The sequence below is a fragment of the Tetrahymena thermophila genome, assembly GCF_000189635.1.
Source record: "Tetrahymena thermophila SB210 genomic scaffold scf_8254788, whole genome shotgun sequence".
In the NCBI taxonomy this organism is placed as follows: domain Eukaryota; phylum Ciliophora; class Oligohymenophorea; order Hymenostomatida; family Tetrahymenidae; genus Tetrahymena; species Tetrahymena thermophila.
Genome location: NW_002476544.1, coordinates 593,018 through 610,701, shown reverse-complemented (window position 1 = coordinate 610,701; position 17,684 = coordinate 593,018). Strand labels below are relative to the sequence as shown.

The window sequence follows — 17,684 nt, the reverse complement described above, 5'->3', positions numbered from 1 at the left end:
TTAAGAATAACTATTTTAAATTAATTTGACATATATTAAAGAATTTTAGCAACTTCAATTATTGCATTTGAACTAACAGGAATACTATATTTTAAATTTATGTTAATTGATTAACATATGTTTATAAAAAATGAAATTTAAGGGATATCTTTAATAATAAAAGCACTTTATTTTGGAGTATTTGCATTCTAATAGAATTATTTTATGATAGACATCTAATTTTTGTGTTTATTTTTTGCAATTTAACATATTTATATAGATATTCATAACTATAAAATAGACTAAAAATTTTGAAAAATTCATTTTTTGAACTAATTTCACTTGGATACTAAATTTTCTGCTTGAAATAAAACCTTTTAAGACTATCTTCAATATAACTTTAAACTAAAAATATGTTATTTGTATGAAATATTTTCCTTTTATGAAAAAAATGAATTCTTTTGTATATTTGGATCATGGAGAGATCTTTCTAAGATCAAGGATTACTTTTATTATATAACAAACACTATTATTTATTATTTTATGGAAACTAATTTTAATCTATTTTAACTGCATTACCATTTTTAAGCTTGATTATTATAATCTATAAAAAAATTATTTCATGATAAATAACGGATTTAAAAATGGCTCTAAATAAGCTTTAGATATAAATAAATACATTATCTATCTAATATCAAATTTCTTTTATTTATTTATTTATTTTTATTGAATTAATAATAAATAATTGCTTGTTTTTTTTTAATTGAATTTTAATAAAAAATAAAGATATATGGTAAAGGTTCATTCATTTATTAAGGCCAAAATATATTAAGGCCGGTTTTTAAAAATTAGTAATTGATGATATTAAGGGTATTAAAAAATAAAAATCTATATATATATATTTGATGTTTTACAGTAAATATAATAAAATATTATAGTATGTATTATTTATATGATTTAACAGATAGTTTTTTTAATTTTTATTTATTATATAATTTAGATTTATTTATTTACTTATTTATTATATCTGTAAAAAATATTTTATCTGAATTATTAGAAAATAAAACCAAAGTGATGATTTTACTATTTTAAAATTTATTATATATTCAAACTTATTTTCCATCATTGCTAAAATCAGATTTTCTAAAGGGAACAGTTGAGCTTCTTTTTTGTCTTACAATTTCTGAATAGCTCGGAAGACTGGTTATCCCTTAGAGAATAGTTTTAATTGCCTTTTCATTAACTTCTTCAAAAACTTCTCTTGAACTTGCTGCATAGTCTAATTCAGTAATACAACCATTTTCTAAACTATAAATCCAAGCATTTATTGATATATCTTGTCCTCTATCCCATGCATCTTGTAATATTGTAGAGTTTCCAATGTTATACATCGATTATGCAATGTTAATCTCACATAGCTTATTCACTTTTTCATCGAAGTTCTATATTTTATCTAAGTCTTCTTTATATCTTAAATAGAGATCTCTTATATGCAAAAGCCATTAGTTTATTAAGCCTATTTTTGGATTTTGGATAGCAGCCTTAACACCTCCACATGAATAATGCCCACATACAATTATATGTTTCACCTTCAAAATATCAACAGCGTACTAAATTACAGATAGAGCATTCAAATCAGTATAGATAATCTAGTTTGCAACGTTTCTATGAACAAATACTTGTCCGGGTCCTAATCCTGTTAATGCTTCTGCTGGAACTCTGCTATCTGAGCATCCTATCCAAAGATATTCAGGAGTTTGAGTTTTTGCTAGTCTTTCGAAAAATTTAGGATCTTCAACTTATATTTATTGAGCCCATCTTTTATTATATTGCAGCAATGAATCTATTCCATGAGTTTGTAATTCTTATTATTAGTCAGCTTAGTTAATTGGATTCATTTTCTAATTTTTGTTATGTTTAATGTAGAAAAGAAATAGTGAATGAATAAATATATTTATTATTTATTAAATTTAATTATTTGTTTTAATCTTTTAAAGTAGAGGTATTATCGTACTCAAATTAATAAATAATATCTTTATAAAATTTGAATGGGAGGATTTTTATTGTAGCTTACTTATCTAATCCTACTCATTCTTTAAAGTAAGTAAATAAATATCTTAAAAATTACTGAAAAATTTATAATTTAAAAATAAATTTTCATAGTTTTTGTAATAAATTATTTTAAAACCTTTAAAAAATATAAAACCTTTATTTTTAATTGAAAATATTTATTTTTTTAATAGGATTTTGTTGTTAAAAATTAATACTTAATCTAACAAAAACTAAAGTTATTACCAATCATTTATTAACATTATTAATATGATATTAGTAAATGTTCATATGTAAACAAAAAATTACTTTAGAATATAAGCAAAAAATTATGTTTAAAGATATTAATTATTTTTTATTGAAAGTTAATACTCAACATAAAAAAAAAAACTAAAGCTATTACCAAACATTTATTAACATTATTAATATGATATTAGTAAATGTTGATCTGTAAACAAAAAATTAGTTTAGAATATAAGCAAAAAATATAGCTTAAAGATATTAATTATTTTTTATTGAAAGTTAATACTCAACATAAAAAAAAACTAAAACTATTACCAAACAATTATTAACATTATTAATATAATATTAGTAAATGTTGATCTGGAAACAAAAAATTAGTTTAGAATATAAGCAAAAAATATAGCTTAAAGATATTAATTATTTTTTATTGAAAGTTAATACTCAACATAAAAAAAACTAAAGCTATTACCAAACAATTATTAACATTATTATATTAGTAAATGTTGATCTGTAAACAAAAAATTACTTTAGAATATAAGCAAAAAATTGTGTTTAAAGATATTAATGTTTTTAAAATTAACTAATTCAACAATTATCTTAGGGATTAAAAGTTTTTAAAAAGATAAATCAATGCTTGCTTAATAGAAAATAACACTGAAAAATGCGGAGGGATTATAACGAAATAGAAATGAGTTTACTTTTATGAATAAGAAAACATTGAATATTTTCTTTTTTCGTTTAATTTATTATTCATTCATTTTGCGAAGAACTAAATTAGGTAATAAATTTTACTGAAAATTTTAATTAAAATATATATAAGAAATACAAGCAAGATCTCTTTATTTACTTCTTGTATTAAAATTAATCTATATAATGATAGATATAAAGGATCATGAACATGTCCTTAAAGACAACTATAAAATTTAAATAGGATAGCATAAAGAGGACTAAGTAATTGATGCATTTTAAGGAGATGATATTAAATAGGTTAACTTTGATGATCAATTGTAGATAAGCATTCATATCGATGATAAGAATGTAAAAAAACTTAAATTATTATGATATTAAAAATGTTTATAAATAAAAATAATAGATGAACTACCAAAGTAACTTAGCTAGTAGTCCTAACTACTTATAAAAAGCATTAAGTAAAAATGAGAATGATGTTTAAGAATCTAACATCAATAAAAATTCTAAGCAAAATCTTTTGCAAGATCAATTTTTTTCAAACAATCAGCTTGGTTCAATCAGTTAAAGAGGGTTATTAAATAACGCTAGCGCAATCAGCAACAGTTAGCCTTTTTCTTTAAATGAAAATCAGCTAATCCAGCTAGATCAAAGCTCAAGTGAGGATGATTAAACAGAGATAGAAAAAAATTTTAGTAGATTGAAACACTTTTAAGAAAGCACTAATAGAGACTCAATAGAAACAAACAAGGAATAAAAAAAGAAAGCAAGTACTATCAAAATAAAGCCCTTTTCAATAATGTATCAATCACTAGTATTTTTAGCCAAATTAATGAGGGCTTCGTCTAGCTTTAGATTTAGGAATATTACGTTAAAATAATTTGGTATAATAGATGACTTTTCTTCTGATTTTGAATACTATATCTACATCAATCATAAAATTAGATCATTTGTAAATGATTTCATTCATTCATTATATATAATTTACGCTTTTAATTAAGGTAATGTAAATATATAAACAATGTTATTCCTAAAAAAATAGAGACCATCGATAATCAAGAAATTCCTCTACAAAGCTTAGTGTAAATTTTACATTATTTCATAATAAATAATAGAATACAAATTTTAAAATTTAACTAAAAAACATTTTTTAGAAAATAAATGCAAATTTCATATTAGCATTCATGAGTTGAGTTGGAATTTAATTTCAACTTAAGAAATGTTTTTATTAACTTAAATTAAGCATGCCAAATATTTAGAAAATTTTGCAAATTTAGTGGTTGAAATATGTAGACTAATAGATTTTGATGTATTTATTACCTTAAATTATAAATCTTTTGAAAAAGCATTATAATTTATTTTGCATAAAAGGATCGAACTTAATTAATAATTTAGCTATAGAAAATTTGTTAATTTATATTTTAATTAAAATCAAAGAGACTATCTTGATTGACTACTTTAATGAGTTCTTGAAGGGCAAGTGGATATTAAAACCTGTAAATTGATCTATAAATATTTATTAAATAATAAATTAATTTTTTTGTTAACTTTAAAAAAATAGGAATCTTTATTTCGATTAATATGGTAATTGCACTATTTTTAAAAATAAATGAGTAAATTTAAATAATTACTTTCAAAACAACTAGGGATATTTTTATGATTGTGTTTGTCTTGTATCTTTTAATCGTAATTCCTATTGAGCACATATACGATTAGAATCAGATTTAATTTTTATAATACTTTAATTCTGCTGTTATCTAATGGATTTTAGTCTTAGAGTTATTTGTTAATTTCAATACTGTAATTAACAAAATTATTATTTTTAGTTTTATTTAATTTTAAATATAATATAATTAGGCAGTTTTTCATAATGGACAAGTTATCATAGATAGACGAAAAATATTTTATCTTTATCACAAAAATTTTATGTAAAAAAATAAATTTATTATAATATAATTGGAGGAATTGAATTATTAATTGATTAACTAATTAATAAAATTATTAGAAAGGACTTTATAGTTATGATTATGTTTATGATATCTAGAAGTGTGGAAAAGAATACAAGTACGAGCTACTTAGATTTTTTTATCTTTATAAAATTTATTGATATTCCTTGGAAGCTAAATGATCTAGAAAATTAATTTCAGGTTTCTTAAAATAAAATGAGAATATTTTAATTAATTTAACTGGAACTGCTCGTTATTCTTATAGCTCATATACTCAGCTGTATTTATTTGCGAATAGGTTTGCAGTAGTATTAAAATGGCGAAAATAGCTGGATTTCTCGTTTCCAGCTAGATGGATATTCAGTTGGACAGCTCTATTTGTAAACATTTTATTACATGATTATTACTATGACAACTATAGGATACGGTGATTATTTTCCTACTACTCCTAGTAAATAAAAATAAAAATTATAATTTCAAATTTTATTTTTTATATTAAAAATATTTTTGAATTAAAAAGATGAAAAAGTATTTATAACAGTTGTGGCATTAATAGCTACTAACGTTTGTGCTTTCTCTTTTAGTTAAATTAGTGAAATAGTGAAGTATGAGCAAGATAAAAAACAAGCTTATCAATAAATGATGTAAGGAATAAATAAAGAAATGAATAATGTTGGGTTAAACATTTTGCTTTAACACAAAGTTAGAAAATATTACGAATTCCAACATAATTAATAAAGTGAAGACAGATAATAAAATAGATTGACTCTAATTGAAAATCTACCTTCTCAAATTAAATAAGAAGTTCTTTTAGATGTGAATGTGGATTTTCTTAAACAGATTACATTTATAAATTAGCTTTCTAATGAATGTAAAAAGTAAATTTCATTGAACGTGAAATAAAGAATTTTTTATCCTGAAGAAGTTGTGTTTAAAGAAAAAGAATACAATTCCTCTCTATTTTTTATCTCTCAAGGTACTGTACAACTTAGTATCACAGTCAAAACCAAAAATGAATCTAATGATGAAACACTATCTGAAATGATTATTGAGTAATTGAAGGTTTAAATTTTTTAATATTTTGTAGGATTTATTTAAATTGTTTTAAATTAAAGAAAAAGGATGTTTTTGGCTTTGAAGGATTTCTGTATAACTCTTAAAATCCTTATAATGCTAAATGTGGTGGATATAGTGTTATTACATATATAGAAAGAGAGGAGCTAATTAACATTTTACAACAATTTCCATTAGATTACGTAATAATTGCTTTTGAGATTCAAAATTATTTTAATTAGTTTAAGCATCAATGAAATATTAATTAAATGAATAAATAATTTTACATAATCAAAATAGGAAAAATATTGCTTTATGAAAGATGAAATAGTTTTATCTGGAAAATATAAATTAATTAGTAAGAAGTGCTATACTTGTGGAGATTAAAATCATTCTTTTAGAGATTGTGCTAAAATCAATCCAGTTTTTAACTGGAGAGAAAAGTACAAAGTTAAGCATAAGCAAATAAATCCTGAAAGAAATCCTTAGTTTGTTAGAAAGACAGTTAGCTTACTTAAAGCGATAAAAGATTAGTAAGAAATTTCAAAGAAAGCTTTAAAAATTATAGCAAAATACGATGAAGAATCTATGTTAAGTGATTTATGCTCAGTTTTGATTGAAGAAGAGCATGACACAGATAAAAATTCTTAGGATGAAGATGATGATTTTTCAGTTGGTAGTGAATAAAAAGATCAAGAAAATTTCAAAAGAAAAGTTAGGGGAAATAATGAAGATGATGACGATGACGACGACAATCATGAACAAGAAAGAAATCAAAACATTTATAGAAAATTGAAAAAAAATACTTACAATGGGACTGAATCTTCAGACATACTGGATGAAGAAGAATCAATGTGGTTCGAGAGCTAAAAAGACAAAAGATAAACAACGAAAAAGAGAAGCAAGATTAACCTTTAAGATACTATTAGCTCGCTGATAAAATAAATCAATGATGAAAAAATACAAAAAGTATAAAATATCAACTAAGAATAATATAATGAGAAGCAAAAGACTATTTTGCTTAATACAAAGTTTAGCAAATTTAGATCAGGAAGTGGTGATAATATTTTTAGTTCAAATGCGAGTGAAAAACCGAAATTGTAGATGGCAAATTAACTAGATATCATAGATGAGAATGAAGAAGAAATAAACAATATGCTTAACTCAGACATGCGGTATTAAGGTTCAAATAAGCAAACAGAAGCAACATTTTCTGAGAAACCTAATAAATTAGTAACAATTAACGAGCTGATAAATGAGTAGCTTGATGAATCTCATAGCTCTCATAATCTTAATTAATAAGTTATCCACTTTGAATCTCCAGATAGTATATTAGATTAAGAGTCCAACCTATCAATTGGTATAATTTAATAAATGGAATGTAAGCCTAATCCTTCTTAGGAATTTACTCCAATTCATACTATGCAATAAATAAAAGGTGATAATTAAAGAAAGTAATCGCTTTAAGGATTCCGTTCATAAAATTCTAATAATTTTATTTCGTAAAGCACTTTACGTGCTCTTGAATCAGATTTAAACTTAAGCAATAATAATAATAGTTAAAACAGCCCAAAATTAATACAACCTTTCTTATAAAAGTAAATAAAAAATGGTAGTGGATTCTCCTCTTAGAACTAAAAGAATGAAACAAATGATGCGAACAACAACGTTATCATTTTAGATTCAAGTGATGCTAGCTAAAGCTTCGATCTTCAAAATAACAATTAAAAATATTAAACAAATTAATAATTAAATTAAAATGGCACTGAAGGTTATTAAGATACTAATTTTTCTTCCAAATCAACTTGGATCACAAGTAAATTTAATCAGAAAGAATTAGTTGAAAAAACTGAAGAATATGAAGATAGCTGCAATGATGAAAATGTCAACAGTGAAAGACTTCCTCAGGCTCCTTAAAAAATTTCAAGAAGCAACAATAAAACTTTTACAATGAGTTGCAATGAGTCCCAATTCCAAAATGTGTAAGAAAATGCAAATGAAGAAATAAATTCAAATAATATAAATCCTGTTAAAGTTCAAGAATATGACATATATGATAAATTGTAAATAAAAAGAAAGCAAAAAGCCCAAAAAACTTATCTCATGCAGGAGAGATCAATTGCTAAAAAACTGACTTAGAAGCTGAATTAAAATACTCAAAGCATCAACAATGCTCACAATGATGATATTCTCAAAACTATTTAAAGAACTGTTTCGAGGAAAATGTCAGATAAAAAAAAAACAATTATATAAAACTCTCATTTGTTAAATTAAAATTAGACATAATAAAATTTACACCACTTTAATATATTACAGACGAGCTCAAAAAATTACCTACCTGAAAGCATCTCTCCATATTCTCCAAATTAATAATTTGGCTTAAATAAAAATAATCTTTCTAATCAACTATAATCTCAAGAAAAACAATCACCGATTATTGGCTCAGATAGGAAAATTCCATCAATACCACTTTTACATCTTGGAATGCCTAGAGAGAGCACTAAAAAATACACAAAATTTAATATTTCTCACTACCCTAGCTAAATAGATCCTCATATTCTAGAAAACAATTAATTAGGATTAAATAAACATAGACGTATTGGAACTATTAAAACAACTCATATAGAAATTTAAAAAGAACCAGATTAAGCTAACTCTCCAAGAAGAAATGGTAGAGTAGGTACCAAATTATCAGGAGGAGGAAAAACAATTATTTCATAATCAAAGTAATTTGAAAGAAAAAGCACGAATACCAACACAAATTCATCAATACTAGGCAGTAATTAATTAAACTAATTAAATTCAAGCAACATTATAGAGCATCATGTAGTTACAGGTATCACACAAAATACAGCTATAGAGGGAAGCTAAGAATCATATGAATACATGATTAGATGTATCTATAACTTGCAAGATTTGGATTTGCTAATAGTCAGAAAGAAATTTTTGATAGAACAATAGAAGGGTATTCTGCAAAATTTCATTTTTGTAGATGATAATGAAATAGATATTGATGTATCTAAAGAGTTTAAATAGTATTATCCCCCTTAAAATATGAAAGAAATAATTAAAGCATTGAGGAAAAAGCAAAATAAAATCCTAAAATAATTTTATCCCAATATTAAAACAAATCATAATAAAAATCTAAAACAAAAGAAGCTAAAAACAGGAGAATCTAAATATAGTATAAGACAGAACTCTAAGCTGTCTAATAATCCATCAAATTAACTGACTTAGTTAAATAGTTTTTAAATCAATAGCAACACAAACAATAACAATAATCCATCATATATCATCAACTAAAAACAATGAACAATTATTTAATGAAGCTTCTATTATTTATAATTAATTCTCTCATTCATTCATATAAAAGAATTTTGCTTAAATCATTTTTAAGAATAATTAAATCAAATATATATATATATTTTAAGTTTTAGTTTACATAATTATATTAATTTATTTCATTTGTAAGCATAAAAATAAATATATTTTAACAATCAAATAAAGCAAGCTACATTTCCATTTTTTATATTATCTTTTGCTTAAAATTAAATTAGATTTCAATTAAATTATTATTTTATTAATTAATTAATTTAATTATTATAATCTAAAAATCTAAACTCAAATTAATATTTGCTTTAAACTTCTTTTGTAGTAATTTATTTTATGGTCATAAAAAAGTCATACGTTTTTAGAAAAAGAAATTTATTTTCAATCATTAGTAATATATTGCATTTATATCTAGCCTATATTTAATATTTAATATATTTTCACAAAAACAAATATCAAAATTAATTATTAAATTATTTAATAAAAAATCCATATCTTGTTATTGAAATTTACTATTTTAAAAAACTTAATCACTGCTAATGAGTGATCAAACGTATAATTTTTTATTACTAAAAATAAATTTTGATTAAATTAATAATAGAATTATAAATACTAATAATTGTAATTAATTTTTCATTATTTAGTTTTTAAATACTGGATTCAAAAAAATTAATAAAAATTTCAAAAAATCTGCTCAAGAAATAAAATTTAGAAGCATTTGAATCATTGATTTGCAAAATATTACATTTCTATCTAGCCTAAAATTAGTATTAATTTATATTCACTAAAATATAATTCTCATATTGCTATTCTCGAATAATTAATTCTTGTTTTGTGAGTAGGAAATGCTTATTTAGTAGGAATATTTTTTAGTTAAATAAATAAAAAAAGAGGTTTCCAAATAGGTCACGAATGTATTTGATAGAAGAAAAAAATAAAAATGTATTGAATCCAATATTAAATGTTTGACAACAAAATTTACATTTCTAAATCAGAAAATAAAATCTTAGATGAAAATTTTTTTGTTTTATCATTTTCATAAGATTTCCTAAATTCTTTTAGAATCTTGGCTAAAACTTGAATGCTTTTAAATTACCTTAAGTTATTTTAAGTATTTATTTTGATTAAGATATTTACCTAAACAATCAATAATTGATAAAGATGAATACTTTTTTAATCAATAATATTACAAATAAATAAATGATTATTTTAGATTCGTTTAAATGATTAAATATTGCTATTACACCTTTTTTTGCTTTAAGAATAAATAAAAAATAATTTTTTAATTTAGTAGAATAAAAAGAAAATTAATTGAATGAAGAGGAAAATAAATTTAATAATTTTTTTAGATTTAATATCTATCACCTTTATGATTCGTATAAAAATTATATTAAGAAATGGTATTTATTTATTTATTAATTTATTTATTTATTTATGAGCCTTTCTTAATTTATAAACTATTAAATTTCTTTTAAAAATGGTTGGTTAACATGCATGATCTAGCATTAAAAATTGTAAGCTGGTATTAATTAAATATATAGTTAAAGTAAAAATTTTGTTCTCTTTATGTGTAAAATTTTCAACAGATATTCATACATATTATTTATTTATTGATTGATTGATTAAAAAATACAAAAAAGTTTTGTTAAACTATTAATTTTGAAATAGAAGTAAAGTAAATACCTAATATAGATTATTAAGTAGTTTTAAAAAGAAGTAGAATGTTATAAAAGACAGTTAACTAAAACTAATTTTAAGAATCCAAATCACTAATAGGATTAAAAATTAGCGAGTTAGCTAACTTTTATAATTAGGATGAATGTAAATAAGTCAATTAGGATGGAGATTCAAAGCTAGGATTAACTAATAAAGATAACAAGAATGTAAATAAATATGATTCAATTACAAATAAAATAATTATTTATCAAAAAAATAATAGTCTTATTATCATAGAAGACAATAGATAAGTGAGTAAAACTCACAAAACATTACACTCTAGGAGGAAAGCAAAATTAAAGAATAAAAAACCATATTAAATGCTATTCAATACTATCCTTCTTAAGATTATACTGATTCAAACTACCAACAAAAATCTCCTATCTAAAAATTTATATTTAGTAATAACAGTCCAATTAACAGCAGTTTACCTTACTATGTTAATGATAACCACCTACTGCAATTAGAAGATAGCTAGACTGAAGAAGACTAAACATAAATAAATAGGCGTTTTCAAAGATTAAAGTAAGATTAAGAAAGTAATAATCGATACTCGATAGATACTTAAGATGAACCTAAAAAGAAAGAAAGTATAATGAAAATAGCACCTTTTAAAATCATGTTTTAATAACTGATTTTTATATCAAAATTAATGAGAGCATCATCTAGCTATAGATTCAGGCATATTACATAAAAATAATTTAGTATCATTGATGACTTTTCATCTTATTTCAAATACTACATTTACATTAACCCTAAAATAAGATCACTCGTAAATTAATTACTACTTAATTCATTCTAAATAATGATAGAAATAATATTATTTATCAATGTTTTTTAAAAAATAGAAACCATCGCTTTTCTAAAAAATAATGTATAAAGCTTAATGTAAAATTGATAATATATTTATTTAATTCATTGATTAGAAGAAAGAATATAAAAGTAAAGTTAAACAACTATAAAAAATTTAAAAGACAGATAGATACATAATATTTAATTTTAAAAGAAATGTTTTAATAAGATCATATTTTGGAATAAAATCTTCTTAGCCTTCTTTTAATAATTAGAATTAGAAAATATTTAAAACACTTTTTTCAAACAAATAAAATTCCAATTTATTTTAATAAAATTCAAGAAACAGTATTGATTGACAGCATAAATTAGTTCTTGAGAGGAAAGTGGATATTAAAACCTGTAAATTACAAATTGAAATTATTTTGCATTAAAAAATATAATAAAAATTTAAAATAAAAGGAATCTTTATTTGTCTTTATATGGTAACATTGATTTAGCTATAGCATTTATCTTAAATTAAAAAATTTAATTTAAGGGATATTTTTATGATAATTTTTGTGCTTTATCTATTGATAGTAATTCCTATCGAGCATGTAAATGATTAAAATTAATTATAAGTATTTGAATATTTCAACTCGGTAATCATTCAATGGATTCTAGTCTTTGAAATAGTTGTTAACTTTAATACAGTAAGGGCTATAATTTCTTATTAAATTTGAAAAATAATTCATTTTTAACAATAATTTAATTTAATGAATTTAAATAAAAAATTAGGCTGTATTCTATAAAGGATAAATAATAGTTGATAGGATCCAAATATTCAAGCTTACCTACTAAAATTTTATGTATTTCTTTAAATTATTTTTCATTATTATTTGATCTTGTTAAAAAATAATTTTCTAAAATAATTAATTAGAAAGGATTTAATTGTAATAACGTTGTTCATGATATCCAGAAAATTCCCCTAAATGTCTAATTTTGCCTATTTAGAATATATAATATTTGTTAAGTGCATAGATATACCTTAGAAATTAAACGACTTAGAAAACAAATTTTAAATTTCTTAAAATAAAATGAGACTATTCCAATTAATTAAATTAGAATTCTTTGTTCTTCTTATTGCTCACATACTTAGTTGTGCTTATATGATAATTGGTATGAATGAAAGTTAATAGGGTATAGATAGTTGGATTTCTCGATACAAATTAAATAACTATTCTTTGACAGATTTATATTTGGAAACAATTTACTATATGATTATTACAATGACAACAATTGGATATGGAGACTATACTCCCATAACTCCTAGTAAGCTCTCTCTTCTTTATAACTAGCCAAGATTTATAATTTTAATTTATTATTTTTCCTATTTATTTAATATACTTCTTCTTTTATTGAGAATTTATGCCCATATTAAAAATATGAAATTGGGTATGCCGACCCAATAAAAATTAATTTGTTTGTTTTTAGCTTTTGGTAAATTTTTAAATTATTGTAAATCACATTATGATTGAAATAAAAAGATAAAATTTTTAAGCATAGATTATTTGAAACTATGTTTTATTAATGAAATATTTCATTTCAATTAATTAAAATTAGAGGAAAAAATATTCATTTCAATAGTAGCACTAATTGCAACTAATGTCTGTGCTTTTTCGTTTAGCTAAATCAGCGAAATTGTAAAGTATGAATAGGATAAAAAGTAAGCTTATCAATAAATTATGCAGGGTATTAACAAAGAAATGAATAATGTTGGTTTAAATATTTTACTGTAGCACAAAGTAAGAAAGTATTATGAATTTCAACACAGTTAATAAAACGAAGATAGATAATAGAATAGACTTACATTGATTGAGAATCTACCATCTTAGATTAAATAGGAAGTTCTTTTAGATGTGAATGTAGAATTTCTGAAATCAATTTAATTCATTAATTAGCTGACAAAAGAATGCAAAGAAAAAATATCATTAAATGTGAAATAAAGAATATTTTATCCTGAAGAGGTTATATTTAAAGAAAAAGAATATAATTCCTGTCTATTTTTTATATCACAAGGTTCTGTGCAACTTAATATCGCTGTAAAAACAAAGCATGAGTCTCGTGATGAAACACTCTCTGAAATGGTTATTGAGTAATTAAAGGTATTTATTTATTTTTATCATTTTCAAGTAATTTTTTATTTATTAATTATTTATCAAAGAAAAAAGATGTATTTGGTTTTGAGGGATTTTTTTACAACTGTCCTAATCCCTATAATGCTAAATGTGCAGCCTATAGCGTTATAACATATATCGAAAGATAGGACTTTATCAACATCTTATAGCAATTTCCACAAGATTATGTAGTTTATTAATTTATATATTTTTTATTTTTCTCACTTTCTTTAATCAATAAAAAATGAAAAATCAAATAGCCAAGCTGAAAAAAAAATAAATAATTTATCAAAATAAAATAGGAAAAATTTTGCTTTTTAAAGGACGAAATAGTATTGTCTGGTAAACACAAATTAATTTATGAGAAATGCTACTCTTGTGGGGATTTTGACCATTCTTTCAGAGACTGCACAAAGATAAATCCTGCTTTTCATTGGAAAGAAAAATATAAAGCAAAAGAAAAATAAATAAACCCAGATAGAAACCCTAAATTTATAAGAAAAACTGTTAGTATGTATAATGCGGTAAAAGACTAGTCTGAAATTTCTAAAATTGCACTTAGGACTATGGTTTAATATGATGAAGAATCGCTTTTAAGCGATTTATGCTCTGTTTTAATTGATGAAGAGTAAGAAGATAATTTTGATGAATAAGAATAAGAAAGCGATACTGATCTGAGTTCAAATGAAGAAACATAAAAACAAAATGAAAAAAACAAAAAAAATAATGATAGACTCAATGATAATAATGAAAATGAGTTTAAAGAAAGAAATAAAAATATTTTAAGAAATTAGATTTCAAAAAATCGTGAATTAATAAACTGTGAGAATTTAGAATTAAAATAAGTTTAATCACTTGACTAAAAAAAATCTAGGAGAGACATGAATAAAAAAAATACAAGAATAAATTTATCAGACATAAGCGAATTGCTTAGATAAATAAGCTAAGATAAGAAGCTAAAAGAGACTAACAATTCATAATATGAAGAATAAAATGCAAAGAAAAAAGTTTAAAAGTCTAAGTTTAGTAAATTCAGATAAGCTAGCGGAGATATTAATTGTAATTTCAACTTACAAGACAAACCAATCTAATAATAAATTTTAGATAAATATGCATTTGCTGAGTAGCAGGAAGATATCAGATAACCTAATTTTAATTTAGAATTTAAAAAATAAATTTCTGATAATAAGACAAATTAAGTTAATTGGCTTGATTAGTAAAATTAATTGGTTGCAATTACAGAGCAGGTGAATGAATAACTTGAAAACTCAGGAACTCTTCAAACACAGAATTTAACTAAGGAAACTCCTAAAAATGTCTTAGAAAAATAATTAAGTTTATCAGTAAGTATGGTTTAATTTGAAGATTGTGATGAAGATTAAGATTATCCTTAAAAAATAAACCAAAATAATATTGAACATCTGCATAAAGCTGATGCTTTTACAGTTAAATAATAATCAAAATCAGACTCACAATCTAAAAATGGTAGAGCATAGGAATTTAAGGAGTCTTCTATAAAATAAGAAACTGACAAAATGGAGAATAAGCTCATTTAATGTGGTTTAACCAGATAAGAAACATGGAAAAGCTAAAAATCTAATTTGTAAAGTACTTCAAGAAAAAGCATTAACACGACTAGTATGAGTTGCAACGAATCGTAATTTTAAAATATTAAAGAAAACACTGAAGAAGGTACGAATTTAAATACTATTAATCAAGTAAAAGCTTAAGAATGTGACATCTATGATAAGTTATATGAAAAGAGAGTACAAAAAGCTTAAAAAATTTATTTGATGAAAGAGAAATTAGTTAAAAAGATAACTGATGAAATCAATTAAAGCATTGAAATTAATAACAATAATTAAGAATAAGATATTTTTAAGCAATTAGAAAGAAATGTCTCAAAAAAAATGTCTTTAAAGAAAAAAAGTATTAGTTCAAATTTTAATTTTTCACCTTAAGAAATTAACAAATTGGCTTCACCTTAATTTCCGCTTAATATTTTGCAAATTAAAAACACCTCTTAAATATCTCCAAAGCTATAATAAACTGATTAAAGCAAAAATGTATCTTATAAGTAAAATTTTTAAGAAATAAATTCACCTATGACGAATGCTGAAAAGTTAATCACTGCTTTACCAATTCTAAAACCCTAAATAAAAAGAGAAGGCTCTTAATAACTAAACAGGGCGAAAAGCTAAGAAGAAAATAAGCTTCAATTTTAATAACTGAGGCGCACAGGAACAGTTAAGATAAAAAGGATAGAAGCCTTAAAAGAAACAGAGCTTGCATAATCTCCTAATAGGAGATTAAGCATAGCAATAAAATCTCCTTAACTTGTAAAAACCGCTACATCTGCTTCTGCTTCGAAACACTTTGAAAGAAAAAGTATTTTAAATAATAACATTAATTATTTAATTGGAAGCTAAACAAGCTAATAAACGAATTCAAACGATATTTCTAATTTAAATGGTGACCCAAGATTTACAATCACTGCAGATGGAGCATAAGAATCATCAGAATATATGATAAGATTCTTGTACAATTTATAGGATTTAGATCTCTTGATTGTAAGAAAAAGATTTTTAATTGAGCAACAAAAAGGACTATTGAAAGACTATATTTTTGTTGAAGATAACGAAATCGATTTGGATATTTAAAAAGAATACTCACAGTATTACCCCTTATAAAATGCTAAAGATATTATCAAAATTTTAAGAAAAAAATTAAATAAAGTTTTAAAATAGCATTACCCTAGTATGAAAACAACTCATGTTAAGAATTTTAAATAGAAAAGAGCTAAAATGAGTGAACTCAAATCTTCACGTTAAAGTTCTAAATCTTAATTTAATCCATAGCATTAATAAAGCATTTTTTTAAATAATTTAAATTAAAATAATCAAACCACTTCCTAAAATTTAAAAATGGCTTGAACAACAAATAAATAAATAAATCAATCAATCAATTAATAATTATTTTTACAATTTTTCAAATGTTAATAATGAGTTTGACTGTAACATATTCTTTTGTAAATTAAATGCATTTCTATTTTTATATTTTGTAATTTTGCTAATTTATAATTTTTTAATCTTATTTAAAATAAAAATAATTTTTTTAATGAATTTAATTTTTTGGTTATTTTACTTCGAGTTAATCTCTTAAAAATCGTTTTTAAGGTATTATTTAACTCATATGATTTAGGAGAGTTAATTTTATATCAAATATATTTACTTTTCTTCAGAAAGATGGTAATAATTTTTAATCAATTTAAAAAATGGAATTGACTTTTAATCTTTACAAAATAGATTAGTTAGATATTAAAATTTAATTGCATGCAATGTAACCATGTAGATTTTAGTAAGTAAAAAAATAGATTGAAAGCTATTTCAGATTCTTTACATGTTAAGGTTTGAATATTAATATTATTTTATTTCATTCAAAAAGTTACTTTATATACTATTTAGTAATTTTACTTAGAGTAAAAATATTAGAAATACTACGTAAAATTTATTAAATATCAACAATTTAAGTAGGGTTAACTTAATTTGTCTTTATAATTTATTCTTTTAGGGATTCTAATAATTAAATAAACTGTTTTCTTAAAAAATAATGTATTTATTTATCAAAAAGCAAATCAAATTACTTTTAATTTTTAAATTTTATGGATATGTAACCAAGTAAATTTTATGGATATGTAACCAAGTAAATTTTAGCCTTACAATTTTTTAATTAA

The 17,684-nt window shown here is 22.5% G+C and overlaps 3 protein-coding genes across 3 annotated transcripts; 2 read left to right on the top strand and 1 right to left on the bottom strand. All coding sequences in view use genetic code 6, as the record gives it.

Moving 5' to 3' along the window:
* Positions 1–1,085: 1,085 nt before the first annotated feature.
* On the bottom strand, positions 1,086–1,877 carry TTHERM_00263620 (carbonic anhydrase; the record flags this gene model as incomplete). Its single annotated transcript, XM_001009111.1, has 1 exon — positions 1,086–1,877. The coding sequence occupies one exon, from the start codon at positions 1,875–1,877 to the stop codon at positions 1,086–1,088; it is 792 nt and encodes a 263-aa protein (XP_001009111.1).
* A 1,267-nt stretch (positions 1,878–3,144) lies between these two features.
* On the top strand, positions 3,145–9,269 carry TTHERM_00263600 (cyclic nucleotide-binding domain protein; the record flags this gene model as incomplete). The annotated part of the gene is made up of 11 exons (XM_001009109.2): positions 3,145–3,309; positions 3,365–3,910; positions 4,001–4,040; positions 4,396–4,454; positions 4,520–4,542; positions 4,605–4,758; positions 4,816–4,886; positions 4,964–5,355; positions 5,425–5,966; positions 6,020–6,160; positions 6,258–9,269. 11 exons carry the CDS (start codon positions 3,145–3,147, stop codon positions 9,267–9,269), a joined length of 5,145 nt encoding a protein of 1,714 aa, XP_001009109.2.
* Positions 9,270–11,008: 1,739 nt separating this feature from the next.
* TTHERM_00263580 (cyclic nucleotide-binding domain protein) lies at positions 11,009–16,884 on the top strand (the record flags this gene model as incomplete). The annotated part of the gene is made up of 11 exons (XM_001009107.2): positions 11,009–11,170; positions 11,227–11,775; positions 11,852–11,891; positions 12,139–12,197; positions 12,258–12,280; positions 12,334–12,487; positions 12,573–12,643; positions 12,715–13,106; positions 13,398–13,939; positions 13,999–14,139; positions 14,254–16,884. The coding sequence occupies 11 exons, from the start codon at positions 11,009–11,011 to the stop codon at positions 16,882–16,884; spliced, it is 4,764 nt and encodes a 1,587-aa protein (XP_001009107.2).
* Positions 16,885–17,684: the final 800 nt, after the last annotated feature.